The 25,488-nt window shown below is 37.0% G+C and overlaps 1 protein-coding gene across 1 annotated transcript in view; it reads left to right on the top strand.

Moving 5' to 3' along the window:
* STPG2 (sperm tail PG-rich repeat containing 2) overlaps nucleotides 1–25,488 on the top strand; it is a 349,046-nt gene that overhangs the window by 25,363 nt on the left and 298,195 nt on the right. Inside the window, exons 4-5 of the mRNA XM_040238384.1 lie at nucleotides 11,486–11,598; nucleotides 16,499–16,610. Of these exons, the coding sequence (XP_040094318.1) occupies nucleotides 11,486–11,598; nucleotides 16,499–16,610 (225 nt within the window). The remainder of the gene's footprint in view (nucleotides 1–11,485; nucleotides 11,599–16,498; nucleotides 16,611–25,488) is intronic.

The following is a 25,488-nucleotide window of genomic DNA, read 5'->3' on the forward strand; positions in this document are numbered from 1 at the left end:
TAGTTCTTCAGGCACTCTATCAGCTTTAATCCCTTGAATCTATTTGTCACTTCCACTGTATAACTGTAAAGGATTTTATATAGGTCATGCTTGAATGGTGGCTCAGATGGTAAAGCGTCTGCTTGCAGTGCAGGAGACCTGGGTTCAATCCCGGGAAGATCCCTGGAGAAGGAAATGGCAACCCACTCCAGTACTCTTGCCTGGAAAATTCCATGGATGGGGGAGCCTCGTAGGCTACAGTCCATGGGGTCGCAAAGAGTTGGACACGACTGAGCGACTTCATTTTGAGTGGTCTAGTGATTTTCCCTACTTTTTTCAATTTAAGTCTGAATTTGGCAATAGGAGTCCATGATCTGAGCCACAGTCAATCCTGGACTTATTTTTGCTGACTGTAGAGAGCTTCTTCATCTTTGGTTGCAAAGATAATCCATCTCATTTTGGTACTGACCATCTGATGATATCCATGTGTAGAGTGTTCTCTTGTGTTGTTCAAAGTGGGTGTTTCCTATGACCAGTGTGTTCTCTTGGCAAAACTCTTATTAGCCTTGCCCTGCTTCATTCTGTACTCCAAGGCAAAACTTGCCTGTTTCTCCAGGTTTTCTTGACTTCCTCCTTTTGCATTGCAGTCCTCTGTAACGAAAAGGACATCTATTTTGGGTGTTGATTCTAGAAGGTCTTATAGGTCTTCATAGAACCGTTCAACTTCAACTACTTCAGCATTAGTGGTTGGGGCATAGACTTGGATTACTGTGCTATTGAATGGTTTGCCTTGGAAATGAACAAAGATCATTCTGTCATTTTTGAGACTGCATCCAAGTACTGCATTTTGGATTCTTTTGTTGACTATGATGGCTACTCCATTTCTTCTAAGGGATTCTTGCCCACCATAGTAGATATAGTGGTCATCTGAGTTAAATTCACCCATTCCAGTCCATTTTAGTTTACTGATTCCTAAAATGTTGATGTTCACTCTTGCCATCTCCTGTTTGACCACTTCCAATTTGCCTTGATTCATGGACCTAACATTCCAGGTTCTTAAGCAGTATTGCTCTTTTCAGCATCTGACTTTACTTCTATCATCAGTCACATCCACAACGGGGTGTTGTGTTTCTTTGGCTCCTTCTCTTCATTCTTTCTGGAATTATTTCTCCACTCATCTCCAGTAGCATATAGGGCACCTATCGACCTGGGGAGTTCATCTTTCAGTGTCCTATCTTTTTGCCTTTTCATACTGTTCATGGGGTTTGAGGCAAGAATACTGAAGTGGTTTGCCATTCCTTTCTCCAGTGGACCATGTTTTGAATCTTTACTACATTTAAGTAACAAATATTGTTATGTGATTTAAAACATTTAAGTAAATGGTATCATCTGGTATGTAGATTGCTTCCTATTTCACTTAATGCTATATTTTCTAGACTTAACTATATCAGTATATTTTATCTAATTTATTCATTGTTTCCAGTTAGTGAATTTCTTTTCTTAAAAAAATTTATATGTTGAAAAAATTTAAGATTGGGAGAAAAGTAACAAGAATAATACAAGTAATTGCTATATACTTTTCACTTAGATCCTGCAGTTAACACTTTATTACATTTGCTTTGTCATTTCCTCCATATTTATTTCTATCCTTATTAAGCAATTTGAGAGTACTGCATTTCAAACATGATGCCCCTTTATACCTAAATACGTTAATGTAGAACAACAATCTCTATTATGAACACAATGATGATCAAAATCAGAAAAATTTCATTCATATGGTGCTATCATATAATCTATAGATATTTTTAAAGTATTGCTAATTATCTCAATGATATTTTTTAAAAATGAGTTTTGGTCTAGAGTCAATCTCGTATTATAAGCCACATTTAATTGTGTCTCCTTAGATTCCTTTAATTGGGAACAGTTCTTCAATCTTTTTTTGTGTTTTGTAGTCTTGACTTTTTGAGTATGGAGTGTTTATTTTGTAGAATATGTTTCCATTTTGGATTTGTGTATGTTTTATCATGCTTAGGAAAAGTTTATCTTTTTGGCTGGAATGAAAGTGATGTATCAGTGTGTCACATAAAGAGGGACAAGATGTTTACTTATCTGGTAATTGGTGATGTCAACTTGAGGGGATGTCTTCCAGTTTTATCTATTGTAAAATTACTATTTTAAAAAATTTTTAAAAGTTACTATTTTAAAATATTTTGGAGAAGTTACTTTAAGAATGAATAGATATGCTCTTCCTTATCAAACTCTCACCTATTTAACATCCATTGATGATGCCTGAATCCAGTTTTATTGTGATGTTTATTAAATTATGGTTTTCTAATTTTATGTTTTCTTTTAACATTTTTTGTTGGCATTTTAAAGAATAGCTTTATGTTCTTTCTCATTTATGTATTTATATCAGTGTGGGTTCTTAAATTCCTGTTTTACTCTAAAGGTTATAATTTACTACTCTCACTTTTTATTTTGAAGTTAAAATTATCTAATGTTTGACCCTTGGGAGCTCTTTAAATCTGCTTATTGTGTTTTTGACATTCATTGAGCATTATTTTATGGCACAATAAAATGCACCAGACCCATTTTGTTTTTTCCCTGCTCCAGTTGTTCAAATCAGTCATTTCCTCAAGGAGCCCTACTTTTTTAGTAGAGAATAATGTTTCAAAACAATATCAGTACACTAGTGTTCTTGCCTGGAGAATCCCAGGGATGAGGGAGCCTGGTGGGCTGCTGTCTATGGGGTCGCACAGAGTCAGACACGACTGAAGCGACTTAGCAGCAGCAGCAGGTATGTTTAGGATATCATCCCTTCTAGGCCATCTCAATGGACAGAGTTATAAATCTATACTTTTTGTTACTTGTTAAAAACTTTGAGCTTATATTGATCTCTCTGATTCCAGTTCAATGCCACATGTTTATTCCAGTATTTTCCTTTGCCATATTTGAGCTCCCTTCTCTCACATAACCTGGCTCACAGTGTTCTCAGTATAGTTACTCATTTGCTTAAAGTTGTAAAACACTGAAAATGATTTCAGGATTGAAAACCATTTTCAGACTTGAGAAGGTACAAAGTTCTTACCTCTATGTGACCATGTGGTTCTATACAAGTGGGAAGTGAAAGCTCAGACAGACTTATAAACTGCCAACTTGAATGTTGAAGATGTGTTTCAATACATGCACAGTGCATGTCTGCAAAGGTTGGAGACTTACTGGAAGGGCATTAAAAACCCCTGTCCAGCCATTACCCAACCAGTTAGCTAACCAGACAGAGACTTTAGTGAACACACATGACAGAGAATACAGAATTTAGAGGATTAGTTCAGGAAAATCATAGAACAAAACAAACAAAAACAGAATTAGGGGCAGGAGGGAGATTCTGATTTTTGAGTTTCCTCATTGAATTATCTCAGATGTCTGGTTTACAACATAATTATCAGACATACAAAGAACATGTGATGCGTATGCAGGAAAAGAAGCAATCATTAGAAACTGTTCTTGAGGAAGCCAGGATGTTGGAGTTATTAGATAAAGTCTTTGTATCAACTAATTTAAATACAATCAAATAAGTAAAGGACTTGGGCTTCCCAGGGGTGCAGTGGTAAAGCATCTGCCTGCCAATGCCAGAGACACAAGAGACGTTAGTTCAGTCCCTGGGTCGGGAAGATCCCCTGGAGTGGGAAATGGCAACTCACTACATATTCTTGCCTGGAAAATTCCATGTACATTGGAGCCTGGTGGGCTACAGTCCATGGTATTGCAAAAAGTTAGACACAACTGAGCAGCTGAGCACATCAAACATCAAACATACCAACATAAGCATGGTCAGAGTCAAAGAAGGAAAAAGGGCAGAGAGAATATTTGAAGAAATAATAACTTGGAAACATCCCAAATTTGATGAAAAATAATCTACACATACAGGAAGCTCAATGAGTTGCAAATAGTGTAAATTCAAAGAGATGCACAGCTCGATATAACACAAAATGTTGAATACCAAAGACAAAGAGAAATCTTGAAAGAAGCAAGAGACATGGCAAGGAATCCCTAAGAAGACTAACAGCTTACTTATCAGAGAAAATGGAGTCTGGAAGGCAATGAAGTGATATATTCAAAGTGCTGAAATAAAAATCATTGTTAATCAACAATTCTGTAGTCAGCAGAAAAATTCTTTGAAAATGAAAGCAAAATTAAGATTCCCAGGTAAACAGAAACCTATAGACTTTATTTCTAGTACTGAAGGTCCTCAGGATGAAATGAAAGTTTATTAGATAATAGCTCAAATTCTATTAAAGAATTAAAATACAAAGGTAAAGGTAAATAGATAAACTAGTATAATTTTATTTTTGATTTATAATTCTCCTTTTTTGAAAATTTCTGTCATGAAACATAATAGAGATATATTATACGTTCAAATACAGATATTCTAAGACCTGATAGATTGCTCCGTAAAACTTATGAAGAACCAACTTACCTCTGGTAAAATGGAGAGTAAGGATTTTGAGGTTATAGATACATCTCCTGTTCGCACCCTGAATCCCCATTTCTTTGTGGCTATGTGGCCTTTTTGTCCCAAGATTATTTTGCAGCCCCCTCTCTATGCCATACCTGGTTTTCCAGGCCTTGACTGGCCTATCATCCTATCAGTCATACAAAAATAGTTTTCATCAACAGATAGTGCTGTTATCTTACATATTTGAGTAAGATATGCTTAGAAGAACAGTGGAGATAGTTCTGTAAAAATCGCACTGGAATGAATGGCAGTCCTGTGGTCTGATATAAGTATATTCTGTCCAAGGTAAAGGACAATGAAGAAACGTAGTGTGATGGAACTGGACTGCCTGGGTTTCTTTCTTTGTTTTTCTGCTTAATAGTTACTTGTCTTTGACCAAGTTTCTTAAGCTCTTTATGATGTTTCCTTATCTAATGTATCCTGGGAGAAAACACTGATCTAATACATTGGAACTATCAATAATATTTCTTTTTCACAATAGTCATTGATCCTTGGTCTTAGCTTAAACAGTTCTCTAGTCTTAAATCTCAAAATGTTATTCTTGTTTTAAAATTGTATTTTTTATATATGCTATTTCTTTGTTTCAGAATAATATATCATCTGTTAAAAGGCTTGAATAATGCCTCCACGCTTTCCTGGAGGTATAAAAGCTTTTTCACATGTGAATAAACACTAACATATAATTTTTGATTTCTTTTTGGTTAAATTCTTATTTATAGAAGAGAAAAATAAGAAAAATTATAATTTTAATAGGTCCAATTTATCTGATGCCGTGTCTTAGTAATTACTGAGTCAGTTCAACTTGTATTTATTAGAGTAAAAAATCTAGATTGAATTTAAGAAAACATGTTTGTAGAAACATAGATTTACATATAAATTAAAGACATAATTGTTAAGCATAGCTGGAGTAGCTTAGTAGCTAGAGGCTTAAATTTCTTGTTTATTCCTGAAAAAAAAAAAAAAAAAAAAAAAAAGAAATACGTGCCTCACAGACTATTTTCAAATTGATACTGTAGTAATGTTAATTCAAGTATTACCCAAATTTCTGATAATTCTGTGTATCTCTTTAGCTGCTTTGTGAGCTTATGCTATATGTGGGCCCAGTTTCCAGATGTAAATATTAATAGAAAATTGAGAAAATAATCCAAGAGATAGGTATTATTGTGATTATTCACCCACTGAGTCATTGAAATAACATCTGCCGAAGGTAGATGTTTTATTTTATATACCTTAACTATGGAAGCACCTGTAAAGTTAAAAGCTATGTAAGACTCAAGCCACCAAATAATTTTCAGCTATATTTAATCTATAAAGGGAAATTCTGTATAAGTTATTTTGTATAACATTTTGAATTCTAAAATTTGACTTCTTTCCCTTTTTAAAAAGAAGAGCCCAGGGAACCATTGGAAATTTGCTTTTCAGAGGTGGATTTTGCAAGCAGGGTTTTGCAGCTGAAACGATGACACTGACATGCTTGCTAATAATAACATGTTGGGAACTACCTGTGTGCTGCCACACTGGAGTGCAGTCTATTAGTGTTTGAACTGCTGCACCCTGGGACTTGTAATTCTTCACAAATTCTCTTTCTTCACTTAATTATGGGAAAGACATGAGGAGAAAATTTCATAGCCCCTTCATTTATTTCACTGTCAGTGAAAGTGGCAGTTAGTAATTCTTCAAGTTATATTACATCATTCACTTAAAATAATGGAGCTCCTTGCTGAGTTTGCTTCAATTAAGTCATATTTTATTTGCTAATGATTTTACAAGTTAACAATGTCCTTGAAGGACGGTGTTGTCAACACATCTTGACATAAAGAGAATGTGATATAGAACTAAGAGTATGTCAATTTATTCTTTATTTTCTGTTTGTATTTTAAAAAGACTCTTAAATTAATTTTCCAATTGAACATTTACGGGAGAACTGCAAAGGTTTAGTGAATTAAGTAGTTCACGTGGTTTAAATGAAATAAATTTCAGTGTATACACAGGAAAAGGATTTTGCTGGTGTCTTGAATGGTGTGTGTGTGTTTAAGTATGTTTGTGTGTGCATAATCTTTCCTTCTGTTGGGTTAGTTTTAAGAATTCTTAAACAGTTAACCTGCAAAATCCCAATGATTAACCTGAAGAAGGCTTCTTGGACCTATTTCTACTTGAATATAGTTTCTCCTGAAATGTTATGTTGAAGCAGTTACTATAAAACTAACATATTTTTCAGTTCAGTTCAGTTGCTCAGTCGTGTCCAACTCTTTGCAACCCTATGGACTGCAGCATGCCAGGCCTCCCTGTCCATCACCAACTCCCGGCGTTTATTCAAACTCTTGTCCATTGAGTCGGTGGTGCCATCCAATTATCTCATCCTCCGTCATCCCCTTTTCCTCCCCCCTTCAATCTTTCCTAGCATCAGAGTCTTTTCCAATGAGCCAGTTCTTCCCAGCAGGTGGCCAAAGTATTGGAGTTTTGGCTTCAGCATCAGTCCTTCCAATGAATATTCAGGACTGATTTCCTTTAGGATGGACTAGTTGGATCTCCTTGCAGTCCAAGGGACTCTCAAGAGTCTTCTCCAACACCGCAGTTCAAAAGCATCAATTCTTCGGCTACCAAATTTTATAGCCTCAAATTTTTTAGGCTATAAAAATATAATGTTAAGGATGGTTTGTCAAAATACTCTGTGTTAAAATACGAGTTTTATTTTTTAAATCTATAAGCTATAGCAAATCAATAGATATGTTCCTGCCTGAAAGATAGAAAATATCTGGCATATCTAACCGGCTATATTATATTAAAAGAGAGTTTTACATTTATTTTATTACTTATTATGCCTAAAATCTTCACAATTAGGAAATATTGCTTTATTTCAAAGTAAAAATAAAGTACAACACAAATGAGAAAACTTTCTTTCTGACATCAAAACTGTATATGTACTTTAAAATCCATGCCTCTATTAAGTAATTTCATTTGAAAGGTGGTCTAGAACATATCTTAGCAAAAAAAAGTGTTGATGGCTCAGCACTCTTTCCTTTCTGAAGCCCTCTGGGGTGCAGCAGTCTTCAGAGTTGCCACTGACCCAAAGGAACAGGCTGCTTTGTAGCTACTCTAGTGGATAACATGGTTTCTTCCAGGACTCCTCTTTTACCATCTGCTACTCTGTTGGTCATGTCAGGCTGTGCTATTTTTCTGTGCTATTCTGCTAGGTGTTATGGTATTTGTCTCTGCACGCTAGACCCAAAGCCTTTGGATGGTCTGACTACTTTTATTTCCTTTTATGTTACATTCAGATGTGCTAGAGTGGTGTAAGCTCTATGCATTAGAGAGATTGGTGGGATAGCCCTTTTAATTTTTATTTATAGCTCTGTTCCTTCTAGGATGGACAAGGATCTGGGCTTGGGAATCATATATCAACCTATTTATAATAATATCATCATGTTGCTTTAATTTGGTGCTTTATAGAGTATTATAACTACATAGTGTATTCAAGCTAAGCATCCCTAGTGAAGAAGGGAAATACTTCTCTGCTCTTTGCATTGTAGTTTGTTAGAAGGAATCTGTATACCAATTAGCTAAGCACAGCAAGATGACTTACAGTGTTGGAAATATTCCTAGTGGAAATAAGGATCAATCCTTTTTATTTATGTAACAAGTTTTCCCAGGCTTCATTGGATTGTGGGTACTAATTATCATCACAGTTATGTTCAGTTCAGTTCAGTCGCTCAGTCGTGTCCGACTCTTTGTGACCACATGAATCGCATCATGCCAGGCCTCCGTGTCCATCACCAACTCCCGGAGTTCACTCAAACGCACGTCCATCGAATTGGTGATGTCATCCAGCTATCTCATCCTCGGACATCCCCTTCTCCTCCTGCCCCCAACCCCTCCCAGCATCAGAGTCTTTTCCAATGAGTCAGCTCTTCGCATGAGGTGGCCAAAGTACTGGAGTTTCATCTTTAGCATAATTCTTTCCAAAGAAATCCCAGGGCTGATCTCCTTCAGAATGGACTGGTTGGATCTCCTTGCAGTCCAAGGGACTCTCATGAGTCTTCTCCAACATCACAGTTCAAAAGCGTCAATTCTTCAGAGCTCAGCTTTCTTCACAGTCCAACTCTCACATCCATACGTGAGCATGGGAAAAACCATAGCCCTGACTAGACAGACCTTTGTTGGCAAAGTAATGTCTCTGCTTTTCAATATGCTATCTAGGTTGGTCATAATGTATATTGTCTCCTCCTGTTGATGTGGTGGAACTCAAACCTTCTTCAAAGTTCTCCTTCCCAGAAGCTTCTAGAAGGGCTGTCTCAACCATGCTCCTGAACAAGTCTGTTTCCACTGAGACAGCTTCTGCTGCCCCAGGCACTTTAGTCTCTTGCCGGATGGTGCTCTCTGCTGAGCATTTCTGCCCGTGTACTCCATCACAGTGAAAGCTGCATGGTGAGCTGAGGTGAAGTCAGGCGATAATGCTGTTCTATGTTACACTCTAATAGCTAGAAGGGGCTAAAAGTAGCACTGCTTTTCACCAGTGTTTTAATGAAATGGGTCTTTTAGATTTCTATCATAGTCTTTTTGCACTCCACAGAACACAGGCATAAATCCATTGGGGGATTGTGTTGTACAAGGCAAATTCAGTCAGCAGAAAAGACTATGAAGTAGTAAGCACTGCCACTCTTTTGACCGTAAGATTTTCTTACTGGATGTGGGTTATCATGATTAGCTGCTTCCCATAGGATTACTTTTTGCATTTACCTTCTGGTTGATTTGTTCTGTTAGTTCACTGGACATTCCAAAATATGTCTGAATCTTATATGGACATAGCTAGTAACTCCCTGTTTCTATACCCTCAGCTCCAACATCCTCTACCACCCCCAAGAAAGGAGACTTACTGTAATTCAATTTCTGTCTCAGATTACCATCTATGATGAAAGAATCAACAAAGGTTCCATTTCATTTCATTCAAACATCAAAGTTCTGTCAGATGGTGTTTGCCTCTGTTTAATTGTTTAAGGTCAGGCGGGTGTAAAAGGAAAAGTTTAGTTTTATTGATTTTGTATTTTATAGTATTTGAGGGCTAGTTGTTAGTGGTGAGTTCTAGGAAATAAAAGATGTTTTCACATAGTAGGAAATCTTAGTGCTGTAGCAGCTTATTTTTGAATTTTGTTGTGGCACCTTTCTGGAGTGATGCCTGTCTAACTAGGAAGTCTGTCTTTGTTAGGGCCTAATGGCAGTGCTTCCAGTTTATTTCCAACCATCTGTGGCAGGAATGGAATGGGTTTTAGCATTCTTTCTTCACTTCATGTAATGGCACTGGTGCAAATAAATCTCTAAGGTTATTAGTAATTTTGAGAATTACTCTGTACTCACTACCCATGAGTCTGTCCTTACCTCTAGTATCTATCTTCCTGGGCATATTAATAGGGTTCAGCTGAGGTTTCTTTCACATGCAGCAAGGTCTTTTTCTGGTTCTAGTCTCTGCTGTGCTATATTTTCCAGAAATTCCTTGAAGTGGAATATGAATGTGAATGATACCTTCTCTTAGTTTCTGAAGAAGAAAAAAAAAAGAGTGAGAGTCTTTCAGTTGTGTTCAACTCTTTGCAACTGTACCGTCCATGGAATTCTCCATGCCAGAATACTGGAGTGGGTAGCCATTCCCTTCTCCAGGGGATCTTCCCAATGCAGGGATTGAACCCAGGTCTCCCGCATTGCAGGTGGATTCTTTACCAGCACTGATAATTTGAGTGTATTTTACACTCTTCTTTTGAGGTTCTGGTGGGAATCTGATTTGATTAACCAGTCTGAACTAGAATTTTGTCTTCTTAACATTTAATCACTATTTGTTTAATTAATATTGCTTACAGTGGTAATTGAGAGGGATTGGCTCCACTGTTTGAGAATAGCAGTGATCATCTAGAACAACTGGCATGCTGTTTTATGCAGTTAAACTAAAAGTTTATGTTACTGGGATTTTATTCATTGTATTTATATAGTGTTTTAATAATCCATTCCTATTTTAAAGCTGTATTTTTACAAATCTGAATTAAAAGTTAAATAGACTAGAGTTTAACTTTACATCAGTTAAAAAAATAAGATTTTATAAATTTTTTAAATGATTACTCAACATAAGAGAATCCTATAAGAAACACTGCTGTTCTTGTTTCATATTATATTATTAGTGTCTAGTGAAAGCAGGTGTTTTTACCTTCTCTGAAACAAAATCTTCAGTGAGTCATGCTTAATTTTGGTATTTATTATAGTAGATGTGAAGGAAGATGATTGCTGATTTCTCATGTCACAAATGACTTCTTTGGTGTTAAAGTACTGATCCTGATCTCAAATAGTAACTATAAAATGAATTGAGTTTAATTTTTGTTGTGTATTTGTTACTATAAGAAAATTTTATGTGAATATCTTATAGACTTAAATATCAAGTAATTAGACATTATCTAGTATCTGTTGGTGATGTTTGAATTCTAATTTAATTTCTATTTAATTAAGTCATTATTGTTAGACTTTGCCTAAATCATGCAATTCTGCCCTTCCTCCCTGATTTAAATGGTAAGGAGCTGATTTTCATTACCCTTAAGGATTTAGCTTGTTGAGTGTACTGCCTAGAGCAAAGCTGTTCATATTGGTTGAAGTTATGATGGAGGAGGGAATGGCAGCCCGCTCCAGTATTCTTGCCTGGAGAATTCTGTGGACAGAGGAGTCTGGCGGGCTACAGTCCAGGGGGCCGTAAAGAGTCAGACACAACTGAGCAGCTTTCACTTTCATGCTTAGCTAGAGGTCCTTCTCTGGGAATCCTGGTTGACTTAGGAGTGGAATAGGATACAGTGATAACTTAGATTATCTAAGTTATCATGATAACCTATATCAGAGAAGATTCTAGCATTTACCAGGGTAAACTCATTGACTAAGGCTATCCTTGCTTTAGACTTGAGTAAAGTTAAACTTTGTTTCATGATTTATATAAGCTATCTCTCACCCTCCCTTTTTGTTTAAAAGGATTTTTCCAATGCAACTTTGAAATACAAGGGGATACATTTTGGCAACTCTTTGGGAAGACTCCAATTACCTATAACTTCAGGGCCTGGACCTGGACAGTATGATATAACCCAGTAAGTAAAAAAATAGTATACTTTTACTGTAGTTTTTGACAAATAATTTAGACTAGGTTATGCTGTTATGAAAGGAAAAATTAGTATAAAAAACTTAAAGAAATGTTATACTTTAGGCTAAGCCATGTGAAAACTATTGCTTTTTCAGTCTGCCAGATCCTGTGCTACCTGTTTTACATGTATTAACTCATTTAATATTCACACGTCTCTGTGTAGTTTCTATTGTTATATCTATTTATTAGTGAAAAATGAGTCAGAGAAGAAATAACATATTTAATATCATGTAGCTGTTCAGTGGCAGAACTTGATATATAGCCCATGTGTCTAAGTACTAAAATATGCTGTCTTTAATTACAAGATAGACAAAAGTTCAGGAAAAATATAAAAGTAGGTGACGCCAGGATTCTTTATCTTGTTCCTGGCTCTGGTGTCCATTCTTCTGACTAATGATAGATTGAGAAGGCATTCTCACTTTTGAGTCAGAGCCATAACATTAGGTTGAAGGTAATATTTGCAAAGTTTAACTAGGAAATACATTTCTTGTAAAATAACTGTCTTTATTTTTTTCCTGCTCTTATCTTAGACACGAGTATGGTCTTTGATATGAGTCCATGGAGGGCAAAATTGACTAATAGATACGATGTTCTCAGAAGCTATAACTGCTTTCCATGATTTAGTTTTTTTTTTTTTTAAATAGGTTCCAGCTTATGTGCCTGATCCTTTCTCTCTCATACAATGAATTTTCTCACGGGAAGTCCCACAGTGATTACCTCCAGTTAATTTGCTGGACACATTCAGATACATGTGTATACCAGCAGTGGACATAGCTTAGACTCTTGCTTAAACTCCCCTGCTGCTGTTCATTCATTGAACAAACATTGTTTGAATTCTTGCTATAACCTAGGAATGAACTTAGTAACTGAGAATAAAAAGAATAAAACATGGTCCTTGTTTTGGGGAATTTATACCCTGTTCTATTGTCCTTTTCTTTGTTCACTTTCCTAGTATGGGAGATATACCATGTATTTTTATTTTTTAGTAGTTACACTAGAAACTTAACATGTATAAACTTAACATGTATACACAGATTGCTGCTGCTAAGTCGCTTCAGTAGTGTCCGACTCTGTGCAACCCCATAGACGGCAGCCCACTAGGCTCTTCTGTCCTTGGGATTCTCCAGGCAAGAATACTGAAGTGAGTTGCCGTTTCCTTCTCCATTGGATGAAAGTGAAAAGTGAAAGAGCCCGACTCTTAGCGACCCCATAGACTGCAGCCTACAAGGCTCCTCCATCCCTGGGATTTTCCAGGCAAGAGTACTGGAGTGGGTGGCCATTGCCTTCTCTGATATATAGTAATGGGATCTAAATTTAATCTTTGTCATTCCAAATAAGGCAAAGTCTGTCAAATGCTCTTAATGGTGCTCATTTCCTTGACATAATACTTTTGTTAGTACTTTACTCTTTCTTCTTTCAGTTTGGCTGGTTGGTTCCCTATATGTCTGCCTGCCTATCAGTTTTATTGAGGTTTTGTCAACATTAGGCAAAATTAACCCTTTTTTAGGGTATGTAGTTCTGTGATGATTTTTTTCCATTTCACTACACATCTAACTGAGTACCTCAGGCATGACCAGTATTCTAATTATGTTGCTATAATTTTGCTTGCTATTTTCTTTATAACAGTCACTTTTACTTCTCTAGCCCTGTCCTGCTCCCATTCTCATCCTAGTTTTTAAATGTTACTTTCTTTTTTATCTTTGCTACTTGTCTTGTTTCTTCCCTTTCTTCTGTTTGCATTTTCACTTTGCTAGTAGTACTCTTGCCTGGAAAATCCCATGGACGGGGGAGCCTGGTAGGCTGCAGTCCATGGGGTCGCTGAGGGTTGGACACGACTGAGCAAATTCACTTTCACTTTTCACTTTCCTGCATTGGAGAAGGAAATGGCAACCCACTCCAGTGTTGTTGCCTGGAGAATCCCAGGGACGGGGGAGCCCGGTGGGCTGCCGTCTATGGGGTCGCACAGAGTCGGACACGACTGAAGCGATTTAGCAGCAGCAGCAGCAGTAGGAATGTATCCATTTACATTGCACTCCTAACTGCTTCAGCTAGTTCATCATTTCCGTAATTTGTCTACTCTTTGGTTTGCTGCCTTCACTGTATCTTTTATTTGGACTTGTTTTAGTTCCTTCTGGTAGTCAATATTTTATACCATTTTTTCTTTATTACTTCTTGTTTATTGATTGAGTCATAATTACTCTGAGAGATTTGATATGGTATAAAAATGGAAATATTTGCTGAATGGGAGGAGAGTTTGGGGGAGCATAGATATGTGTAGTTACACTAGAAGTATAGTTAATTATACTTCTCAGTCCTCATCCCAGTTCCCAAGAAGGCTAGTACTAAATATTGTGCTAACCTTCGGACAGTGGCATTCATCTCCTGTGCTAGTAAGGTTAAGCTTAAAATCTTGAATGCTCGGCTTTAGCATTATGCGAACCAAGAACTTCCAGATGATGAAGCTGGGTTTAGAAAAGGAAGAGGAACCAGAGATCAATTGCCAACATTTGCTGTATCACAGGGAAAACTAGGAAATTCCAGAAAAACAGCTACCTCTGTTTCATTGCCTGCCAAAACCTTTAACTATGTGGGTCATAATAAACTGTGGAAAGATCTTAAAGAGATTGGGATACCAGACTATCTTACCTGTCTCCTGAGAAACCTATAAGTGGGTCAAAAAGCAACAGTTGGAACCCTGTGTTGAACAGCTGAGGGGTTCAGTTTGAGAAAGGAGTATGGCAGAGCTGTCTGCTGTCCCCTTGTTTGTTTAATGTATATGCTGAGCACATCCTTGAGAAATGCTGGGCTGGATGAGTTACAAACTGAAATCAAGATAGGTGGGAGAAACATCAACAACCTCAGATATGCGTATTATACCACTCTAATGGCAGAAACCAAAGAAGAACTAAAGCGCCTCTTGATGAGGATGATGGAGGAGAGTGAAAGACCTGGGTTAAAAATAAATATTAAAAAAACTAAGATCCGGCCCCATTACTGCATGGCAAATAGAGGGGGGAAAGGTGGAAATCGTGACAGATTTCCTCCTCTTGGGCTCCAAAAATCACTGTGGATAGTGACTGCAGCCATGAAATCAGAAGACATTTGCTTCTTGGCAGGAAAGCTATGACAAACCTGGACACTGTGTTGAAAAGCAGAGGCATTACTCTGCTGACAAAGGTCTGTAAAGTCAAGGCTATCATTTTCCCATTGGTCACATACACTGTGAGAGCTGGACTGTAAAGAAGGCGGGGTGCCTGAGAACTGATGCCTTTGAACTGTGGTGCTGGACAAGACTCCTGAGAGTCCCTTGGACAGCAAGGGGATAAAAACAGTCAATCTTAATGGAAATCAACCTTGAATACTCATTGGAAGGACTGATGCTGAAGGTGAAACTCCAGGATTTTGGTCATCTGATGCCAACAGTTGACTCATTGGAAAAGTCCCTGATGCTGGGAAAGATTGAGGGCAGAAAGAGAAGAGGGTGTCAGAGGATGAGATGGCTGGATGGTATCACCAATGCAGTGGACATGAATTTGGGCAACTTTGGGAGATGGTGAGGGACAGAGAGGCCTGGCATGCTGCAGTCTATGGCGTCACACGGAGTTGGATATGACTGGGTAACTGAACAACAAGAAGTTACATGTAGATGTATGGATGAGTCCCTTTGCTGTTCACCTGAAACTATCACATTGTTAATCAGCCATACTCCAATACAAAATAAAAAGTTTAAAAAATGGAAATATTTGACTATTCTAAATGGAAAGATAGGCCTATAGGTTTTTTTTTTTTAATTTGGGAAACAGACTTAAATGATATGTGACTCTTTTTATGTCCCTAATATAAATATTTTTATCCATAAAACTATTTGAGGTTTTGAAAATGTTTGTTGAATTTTGTGTAAAAAAAATCAACGAAGTCAGCATTTAATAGTGAACTGAGATGTTATGCATTGTTTAACTCACAGTAATATGTAAACAAAAAAGTAATGACAATGATGTAACCTAAGCATTTGTTTTTCTATTATCTGTTTTATAATCTGCTTATGTTCAATACAGCTCATTGGAAATGTTTAATGTGAAACTGTTTCCCCAGAATTCTGTTTAAGAATTAGAAAAACTGTATGCCACCAAACACTTCACATATAATTATCTGCTCTAATCATTGCAACCTTGAGAATTAGTTATCAATATTTCTAATTATAGAAGAAGAGTCAAATCTGAAGTTTAGAGAAGTTAGGCAATTTGTGCAAAGTCACGTAGCTAGTAGGTAGCAATCTTAGGATTCTCATCAGGCTGTCTGACTCCAGAGCTGTTACTCGTTGCTTACTTGGTTTATTATTCTCACTTGAGGTTGTGTAAATTTCAGGGAAAATAAGCTTCCTTTCATTTTCAAAGATCTTTCTTTATGCTTTTTTTTCTGATTGTCATGTGATATAAGTAGCATTAATTGTTTTTCCCTTGGGACTTCCCCAATGGCTCAGCAGGTAGAGAATCTGCCTGCAATGCAGGAGACACAGGAGGCACAGGTTCAGTCCCTGGGTCAGGAAGATCCCCTGGAGGAGGGCGTGGCAACCCACTCCAGTATTCTTGCCTGGAGAATTCCATGGACAGAGGAGCCTGGCAGGCCACAGTCCATAGGGTTGCAAGGAGTTGGACGTGACTAAAGTGACTTAGCACTTACTGAGGATATATTGGCCTAACAACACCCAGATGTGTTTATCATCAATAACATGATCTTACTGAATACTTTTTAAGCAGGAAATATTGGTATAAAAATATTCTCTTAGCTTATATAGACATTTATATATTTGAAATTGAGAATAAGTTTTTTTTTCTTGATTTTTAAAGGAAAAAGTCGCCTCATTATGAAAATGTAAACATCAAGAAAGATCAACAGCAAAATAGTTGCTCAAATCTCCGACGACTTTATGAAGTAAAAATATTGAAGGAGGAAAAAGAGGTAAGTTAAAAATTAGCCGTTTCATCCGCTTTCTAGATTTTAAGGTAATTGAATCTTAACGTTAGAGTACTCTTAGATGTACTGTGCCTGGTCGGTAGTTGTCATTCAGTGAATTTTGTGGAAGGAACTAAGGGACTGTACTTAAAATTTCCTTCAAGTGATCACTATTTCTGCTTGAGCACCTCTTGTGATTAAAAAACTCCATACCCCTGAGGTTTCTTGTTCCAGTAGTAGACTACTCAGTTTCTTACAATTTCCTTCCTAAACGGACTTAAATTTACCTGCTTGCCATCTTCTTAATTCTCCCTTTTCCTATGACTTCTCTTGAATCTGCCTTTAAATCTTTGCTCGTAAGGATAAATGTTCTAAATACCTTTGATTTTTCTCAGTATTTAACTTCAAGATAACTTATCTTCCTTTGAGGTTATCTAGGGATCTTCAGTTTTTGACTTTTTCTCTCTTTAAAATATGAGATAGAGAACTAAGAGTAATATTCTTGGTACAGTCTGAATAGTACATAGTTTTTATTTCATTGTTCTAGGTAGCTTATATTTATTAATATAAAACTCTAAATGCCATTAACTTTTTTTGTAGCTATGCTTCAGTGTAGTTATTTGGAACTTGCAGTCATAAAAACCTTGGATTTTTTGTAGTCACAGAAACCTTGGATTTTTTTAAAGTTTATATTTAAACTTAAAAGCTTTAAGTTTATAGGATAAAAATTTCAAAATGGATCCATTTAGAGTAAGGATAAATGATTCTCAATTGAGAAATCAGTGAATATTTCAAGAAGAATTTTCTCTGCACTTGATTTCCTTGGTTCTTCCCCTGAATATTAATCAGCAGTGAAAAATATTGCTTATAGAGTTATTAGAAAAAGATATATTAACAGGGAAATATAATGCAGTTGTTTTCTTAGAATAATAATTATAAATCTCAAACAAGATAAAAAAAGTGTTAATTTAGAATCATGAGAGAGATTGGTCTGTTATATTGTAATGTGTTTGTCTGGTTTTAGTATTAAGGTAATACTGACCTCATACAATGAGTTAAGTATTCCTTCTACTTGTGTCCTCTGAAAGAGACTGTAGAGAATTGGTATAATTTTTTTCCCCTAAATGTTTGGTGGAATTTACCAGTGAACCCATCTGGGTCTGGTACTCTTAGTTTTGGAAGGCTGTCTTTATTTCTTTAATAGATTTAGACCTATTCAGATTATCTGTTTCTTCTTATGAGAAGTTGGCAGTTGAACCTTTTAAGGAAGTGGTTTGTTTCATCTAGGTTATCAAATTTATGGGCATAGAGTTGTTCATAACATTCCTTTATTCTTCTAATGTATATGGGGTCTATTGTTATATCTCCCCCTTCATTTATAATATTAGTGATTTATGTCTTCTCTCATTATTCTTAGTTTGCCAGGTGAGAGGTTTATACATTTTATTGATCTTTTCAAAGAATCAGCTTTTGGTTTTGTTGCTTTTCTCTGTTCATTTCTTATTTTTAATTTCATTGATTTTTTCTCTAATTCTTAATTAGAATTAATTCTTAATTAAATTAATTCTTAATTTCTTTTCTTGGGTATTATTTTGGTATTTAATATTTTACTTGGGTATTTCATATTTTATTTTGTATTTGCTCTTTAAAAATTTTTTCCTAAGATGGTAACTTAGATGCTCATATGTGTTTTTAGTGGTATAAATTTCCCTGTACGAGCTGTTTATCCTATATCTCAGAACTTTTGATTGTTTCTGTATTCATTTTCATTTAGTTCAAAATATTTTAAAATTTCTCTTGAGATTTCTTCTTTGACCCATGTGTTATTTAGAATTGTGATGCTTAATCTCCATGTATTTTGTGAGTCTCCATTGATCTTTCTGTTTTTGGTTTCTAATTTAATTCTACATGGTCTGAGAGCAGACGCTGTATGATTTCTAGTCTGTTAAATTTGTGGAAGTGTGTTTATGACTCAAAACATAGTCTGTCTTGGGAAATGTTCTGTATGAGCTTGAGAAGAATGTATTCTGCTGTTGTTGGATGAAGTAGCATGTAGGTGTCAATTACATCTAGTTGACTGATGGTGTTATTGAGTTCAAGCGTGTCCTTATGGATTTTATGCCCACTGGTCTGTCCACTTCTGAGAGAGGGTGAAGTCTCCAACTGTGACAGGGAATTCATTTATTTCTCCTTTCAATTCTATCAGTTTTTGCCTCATTTAGTTGATGCTCTGTTGTTAGGTGCCTACACCTTAATGATTATTACGTCTTTTTAGAGAACTGACCCCTTTACCATTATGTAATGACCTTCTTTATCTCTGATAATTATCTTTACTTTGAAGCATACTCTTTCTGAATAAAAAGCTTTCTCTGGTGGCTCAGATGGTAATGAATCTGCCTGCAATGCAGGTAGATCTGGATTTGATCCCTAGGTTGGGAAGATCCCCCAGAGAAGAAAATGGCTACCCACACCAGTATTCTTGCATGGAGAATTCCATGGACAGAGGAGCCTGGTGGGCTACGGTCCATGGGGTTGCAAAGAGATGGACACAACCGAACAACTAACACTTTCACTCTTGCTTTCTTTTGATTAGTATTAATGTGGTATGTTGTCCTCTATCCATCTACTTTACATTTATATGTCTTTATATTTAAAGTGGGATTTTTGTAGACAAGGCTTACTATACAAGAATAGTGATATCTTTGATCCACTGTGACAATCTGGCTTTTAACTAGTGCATTTAGATCGTTGACATGAATGATTATTGATATAGTTGAATTAGTGTACAGTACTGTTTTCTGTTTGCCCTTCTTCTTTTTTTTTTTTTTTGCCTATGCTGCACAGCTTGTAAGATCTTAGGAACCTAGGCCATGGTCGTGAAAGCCCAGAATCCTACCCACTAGGCCATCAAGGAGCTCCCACATTGTTGATATTTTTTGTTGTTCATTTTTTCCCCCTGCCTTTTGTGGCTTTGAGTATTTTGTATGATTCCTTTTCTGTCCTTTCTTAGAATATAGCTACACTTCATTTTTTACTTTTTGAGTGTTCAGTTCAGTTCAGTCGCTCAGTCGTGTCCGACTCTTTGCAACCCCATGAATCGCAGCACGCCAGGCCTCCCTGTCCATCACCATATCCCGGAGTTCACGCAAACTCACGTCCATCGAATCGGTGATGCCATCCAGCCATCTCATCCTTTGTTGTCCCCTTCTCCTCCTGCCCCAAATCCCTCCCACCATCAGAGTCTTTTCCAATCAGTCAGTTCTTCACATGAGGTGGCCAAAGTACTGGAGTTTCAGCTTTAGCATCAGTCCTTCCAAAGTACACCCAGGGCTGATTTCCTTCAGAATGGACTGGTTGGATCTCCTTGCAGTCCAAGGGACTCTCAAGAGTCTTCTCCAACACCACAGTTCAAACGCATCAATTCTTTGGCACTCAACCTTCTTCATAGTCCAACTCTCACATCCATACATTTTAAGTGTTAGTTCTAGTTTATAACTAATTCTGGTCTACCTTTAAATAGTACTGCACTACTTCATGGGTAGTGTGAGTACCTTGTAGTTGAAAAAAATCCTAGTTTTTCCTTTCCATTGCTTGCATCATTGTTGTCATACATTTCACTTATATTTAAGCATATAGAAACATATGCATATGTATGTGTGTATATATATATATGTACACACATACATAATTGAATATACTGTTGCTATTATTTTGAGCAAAATATTTGAGGAAAATAATAATGGCTCTGTTAGACCCATAAAGAATAAGAAAAATAAAACTTTTTGTTTTACCTGTACTTGCACATGCTTCAATTCTCTTCCTTTATGCAGATCCAGATTTTGGGCTCGTATTACTTTCCTTCTTTTTAAGAAACATAGCATTTCTTGTAAGGCAAGTCTACTGACAACAAATTTCATCAATTTTTGTTTGTCTAAGAAAGTATTTCTCTTTCACTTTTAAAGGACAATTTCGTAGCATGCAGAATTCTAGATTTTTTTTTTCTCTCAACACTTTATTTCACCCTACTCTCTTCTTGCTTGCAAAGTTTCTTTGGAGAAATCAAGTGTAATTTTTGTTCTCCTTTATGTAAGGTGTTTTTTTCTCTGGCTTCTTCCAGGATTTTTTCTTTATCTAATTCTGTATTTTGAAGACAATATGCCTAGGTATAGTTTTTCAACAGTTATCCTTGTTTCAGGGACATTGGTGTTCTCTGAGCTTTCTAGATCTGTGCTTTGATGTCCAACATTAATTTGGGGGAAATTCGTGGTCATTATTTTTTCACATATTTCTTTTGTTCCTTTTTCTTTCTTCTTCTTCTAGTATTACCAGTTGTTATTATTGTTTTGTCACTAAGACATGTCTGACTCTTTTGCAATCCCGTGGACTGTAGCCCACCAGGCTCCTCTGTCCATGGAATTCTCCAGGCAAGATTACTTGAGAGGGTTGCCATTTTCTTCTCCAGTGGGATCTTCCTGACTCAGGAATAGCACCCACGTCTCTAGTTTGGCAGATGGATTCTTTACCACTGAGTCACCTGGAAAGCCCAGTACTACCATTATACATATATTAAACCTTTGGAGGTGTCTCCTAGTGTTTGGATAGTCTGTTTTGATTTTTTTTTTCCAGTTTTTGTTCTCTTTGCTACTTAGTTTTGGATATTTCTATTGATATATCCTCAAGGCTAGAGATTGTTTTTTCAGTTTTCTCCAGTTTACTGATAAACCTACAAAGGCATTTTTCACTTGTGTTCATGTTTCTGGTCTCTAACATTTATTTTAAAATTTTTCTTTTTCTTTTAGGATTTTATCTCCCTTCTTCAATTGCTTATCTGTCCATATATTCTGTCATTTTTTTTCCTGTAATAGATAAGTTAGCTTATTAATCATACATATTTAAAATTCCCAATCTGATTGATTTCACCATCTCTGCTGTGCCTAGTTCCCAGTTGTGTTGCTTACTACCTCTTCTAAAGGAGTTTTTGCTTTCTAATATTTGGTGTAATTTTTTTCTTGATAACTGAATGTATTAGTCAGCTTGAGTTGCTATAAAAGAATGTCATAGACTGGGTGTCTTATAGGCAATGGAAATGTATTTCTTATAGTTCCGTGAAGCTGAGAAGTCTAAGATGAAGGTGCTAGCAAATTCATTGCCTATTGAGGGTCTGTGTCCTACTCACAGACATCTTTTTGTTGTGTTTTTGCACCGTGGCAGGAGCAAGGAAAATTTCTGGGATTTTTTTTTTTTTTAAGTAAAGGCACAAATTTCATTCATGAGAGCTCTACCCTCATGAGTGAATCACTTCCCAGAGGCACTGCCTTCAAGTACCGTCACATTGGGGGAATAGGTTTAAATGTGTATCTTTCAGGGACAAAAGCATTAAATAGCACTTGACATGATTTATCAGGTAAAGAAACTGACGAAAATATGCCTTTTGTAATGTAGTCTGGGGAAGGAGGAGTGTCCTACAATCCTGTGACTAGCTCTTAGTCTTTTAGTGAGCCCATGTCTCTGGACTGTGAACTTCACAAACGTTTCTCAGTGTTTTTCTCTTTCCTTAGCTGGAATAGAGTGGCTAGTGGGGCCTGGAGTTGGGTATTTTCTTTATTTTGTGTGGAAGGCAAGACTGGGTTTTTTTTTTCTTATACCAAGTTTACTAGATGCGAATAATAATGCAGCGGTTTAGACTGTGGCTAATGATATTCTCCTGAGAGCAGGCTTTGTTAAGATAAACAGAGTGTTCTGGTATATTTCAAAATGATTCCTTTCCCTCTGTCTCTGCCAGAAACTTAAGGGGATTTTACTCCAGTATTTACTGTGAGAATCTAAGTTGAGCTCCTGGAGTAGATGAAAATTGTGGGGTCCTCCTCTATGACTGAGACCCTGGAGTTTTTAACTTTCAGACTTGTCTGGGTGGAGCCTCCAGCAATACATCAAATATAGTTCAGATTTTCCTGCCTTGGCAGTGGTTCCCACAGTGGTTTCTACGTGTAAGTGTCTGCTCTGGTAAGCTGTGACTTCTTGTGTTGGCTTGTCTGTCTCTGCAGTCTAGGGGGAAACGATTTTGCCCTGTGTTCTCTGCTCTCTCCTGGATTCAAGAAGAGTTTGATTTTTCATGCTGTTCAGGTTTTTACTTTTTGTCAGGAAATAGTGTCAACATTAAAGTTTCTTTTACATGTGGGACTGGAGACTGAAAGTCAGGAAACAAGTTTTTTAAACATAAACTATTTTCTGGCAATGATATCAGCAAGATGGTGAACTCAAGTCCCAACATTCTTCTTTCCCCATAAAATAGTAACACTCAATAAACAACTATATCTTGATGAAAATAGCTCTGGGAAAGCTCTGCAGTACAATGAAGAAACTACGGAGGCCTCAAGCAGCTTCGAAACTAAGGATGGCCACGTAGAAAATTGTAGAAGGCATTTTGCCTGCATGACCCCATCCCTCAGTCCATAGCTAAGTTATGAAAGACATACAGAATACTTTATCTAAAGTAAAAGTTCAATTATTAAGACAGAAGAAGAAAATCACATCAGAAAGGTGATTTTCCCCATGCATGGGAAAGGGAGTGGGGGTTCTCTTGGAGTGGGTCTGGTATAGGCACATCCCTGCTGCAGTGATGGCGCCAGTGTCTGAGACGAGGCCGCACGAGCCAGGGTCTTGGCTGCGCGCGGCGGGTGCTGGATCCAGCCCTGAGGGGTGAGTAGCGGAGGCTGTGGCAGGTCCTTCTCCAAGGGAGGCATAGTAACATGAAATAGAGGCAGTTCCATCAGCTGGCTTCTACTAACTTTGTGTTTTGTTCTTGTTTCTTTTGGTATTGTTTATTTGAGATTTTTCTTGTTTTCTAAGTTAGCTTGTATCACTGTAAGCTTCCCCGTTAGACCGGCTTTGGCTGCATCCCATAGGTTTTGGATTGTCGTTATCTTCATTTTCGTTTGTCTCTGCTGCTGCTGTTGCTGCTGCTGCTAAGTCGCTTCAGTCGTGTCCGACTCTGTGTGACCCCATAGACGGCAGCCCACTAGGCTCCCCCGTCTCTGGGATTCTCCAGGCAAGAACACTGGAGTGGGTTGCCATTTCCTTCTCCTAGGTATTTTAAAAAATTTCCTCTTTAATCTCTTCAGTGATCCATTGGTGACTCATAACATACTGTTTGTACTCTTCACAGTTTTTTTCTTATAGCTGATGTCTAATCTCACGGTGTTGTGGTCACAAAAGATGCCTGATATGATTTCAATTTTCTTAAATTTACCAAGGCTTGCTTTGTGGCTGACATTATCACTTTAAATATTTTCTCTTTATCTTTAATTTTTGCCATTTTAATTGCAATCTGCCTTGGCCTGTTCCTCTTTGAGTTAATCCTGTATGGGACTATTGGTGCTTCCTGGACTTTGATGTCTGTTTTCTTTCCCAGGTTAGGGAAGTTTTCAGTTATTATGTCTTCAGTAGTTTCTCAAGCCCTTTCTCTCTCTCTCATTCTTCTAGGACCCCTATAATGCAAATATTAATGTGTTTGATGTTGTCCCAGAGGTCTTTTAAACTGCCCTCATTTCTTTTCATTCTTTTTTTCTTTCTCCTTTTCAGTGGCAGTGATTTCTATTATTCTGTCTGATCCATTTCTCTGTATCATTTAGTCGCCTCTTAATTCCTTTTAGTGTATTTTTCATTTCAGTTATTGTGTTCTTCATCTCTGTTTGATTGTTCTTTTTTAAAATTTATTTTTATTTTTATTTATTTATTTTTTATTTTACTTTACAATACTGTATTGGTTTTGCCATACATTGACATGAATCCGCCACGGGTGTACATGAGTTCCCAATCATGAACCCCCCTCCCATCTCCCTCCCCATACCATCCCTCTGGGTCATCCCAGTGCACCAGCCCCCAGCATCCTGTATCCTGTATCAAACATAGACTGGTGATTCGTTTCTTACATGATAGTATACATGTTTCAATGCCATTCTCCCAAATCATCCCACCTTCTCCCACAGAGTCCGAAAGTCTGTTCTATACATCTGTGTCTCTTTTGCTGTCTCGCATACTGGGTTATCATTAGATTCCATATATATGTGTTAGTATACTCTATTGGTGTTTTTCTTTCTGGCTTACTTCACTCTGTATAATTGGCTCCAGTTTCATCCACCTCATTAGAACTGATTCAAATGTATTCTTTTTAATGGCTGAGTAATACTCCATTGTGTATATGTACCACAGCTTTCTTATCCATTCATCTGCTGATGGACATCTAGGTTGCTTCCATGTCCTGGCTATTATAAACAGTGCTGCGATGAACAGTGGGGTACACGTGTCTCTTTCAATTCTGGTTTCCTTGATGTGTATGCCCAGCAGTGGGATTGCTGGGTGATATGGCAGTTCTATTTGCAATTTTTTAAGGAATCTCCACACTGTTCTCCATAGTGGCTGTACTAGTTTGCATTCTCACCAACAGTGTAAGAGGGTTCCCTTTTCTCCACACCCTCTCCAGCATTTATTGCTCGTAGACTTTTGGATCGCAGCCATTCTGACTGGTGCGAAATGGTATCTCATTGTGGTTTTGATTTGCATTTCTCTGATAATGAGTGATGTTGAGCATCTTTTCATGTGTTTGTTAGCCATCTGTATATCTTTGGAGAAATGTCTATTTAGTTCTTTGACCCATTTTTTGATTGGGTCGTTTATTTTTCTGGAACTGAGCTGCATAAGTTGCTTGCATATTTTTGAGATTAGTTGTTTGTCAGTTGCTTCATTTGCTATTATTTTCTCCCATTCCGAAGGCTGTCTTTTCACCTTGCTTCTAGTTTCCTTTGTTGTGCAGAAGCTTTTAATTTTAATTAGATCCCACTTGTTTATTTTTGCTTTTATTTCCAGTATTCTGGGAGGTGGATCA

The sequence above is a fragment of the Oryx dammah genome, unplaced genomic scaffold (genome assembly GCF_014754425.2).
Source record: "Oryx dammah isolate SB20612 unplaced genomic scaffold, SCBI_Odam_1.1 HiC_scaffold_3, whole genome shotgun sequence".
Taxonomy (NCBI): Eukaryota; Metazoa; Chordata; class Mammalia; order Artiodactyla; family Bovidae; genus Oryx; species Oryx dammah.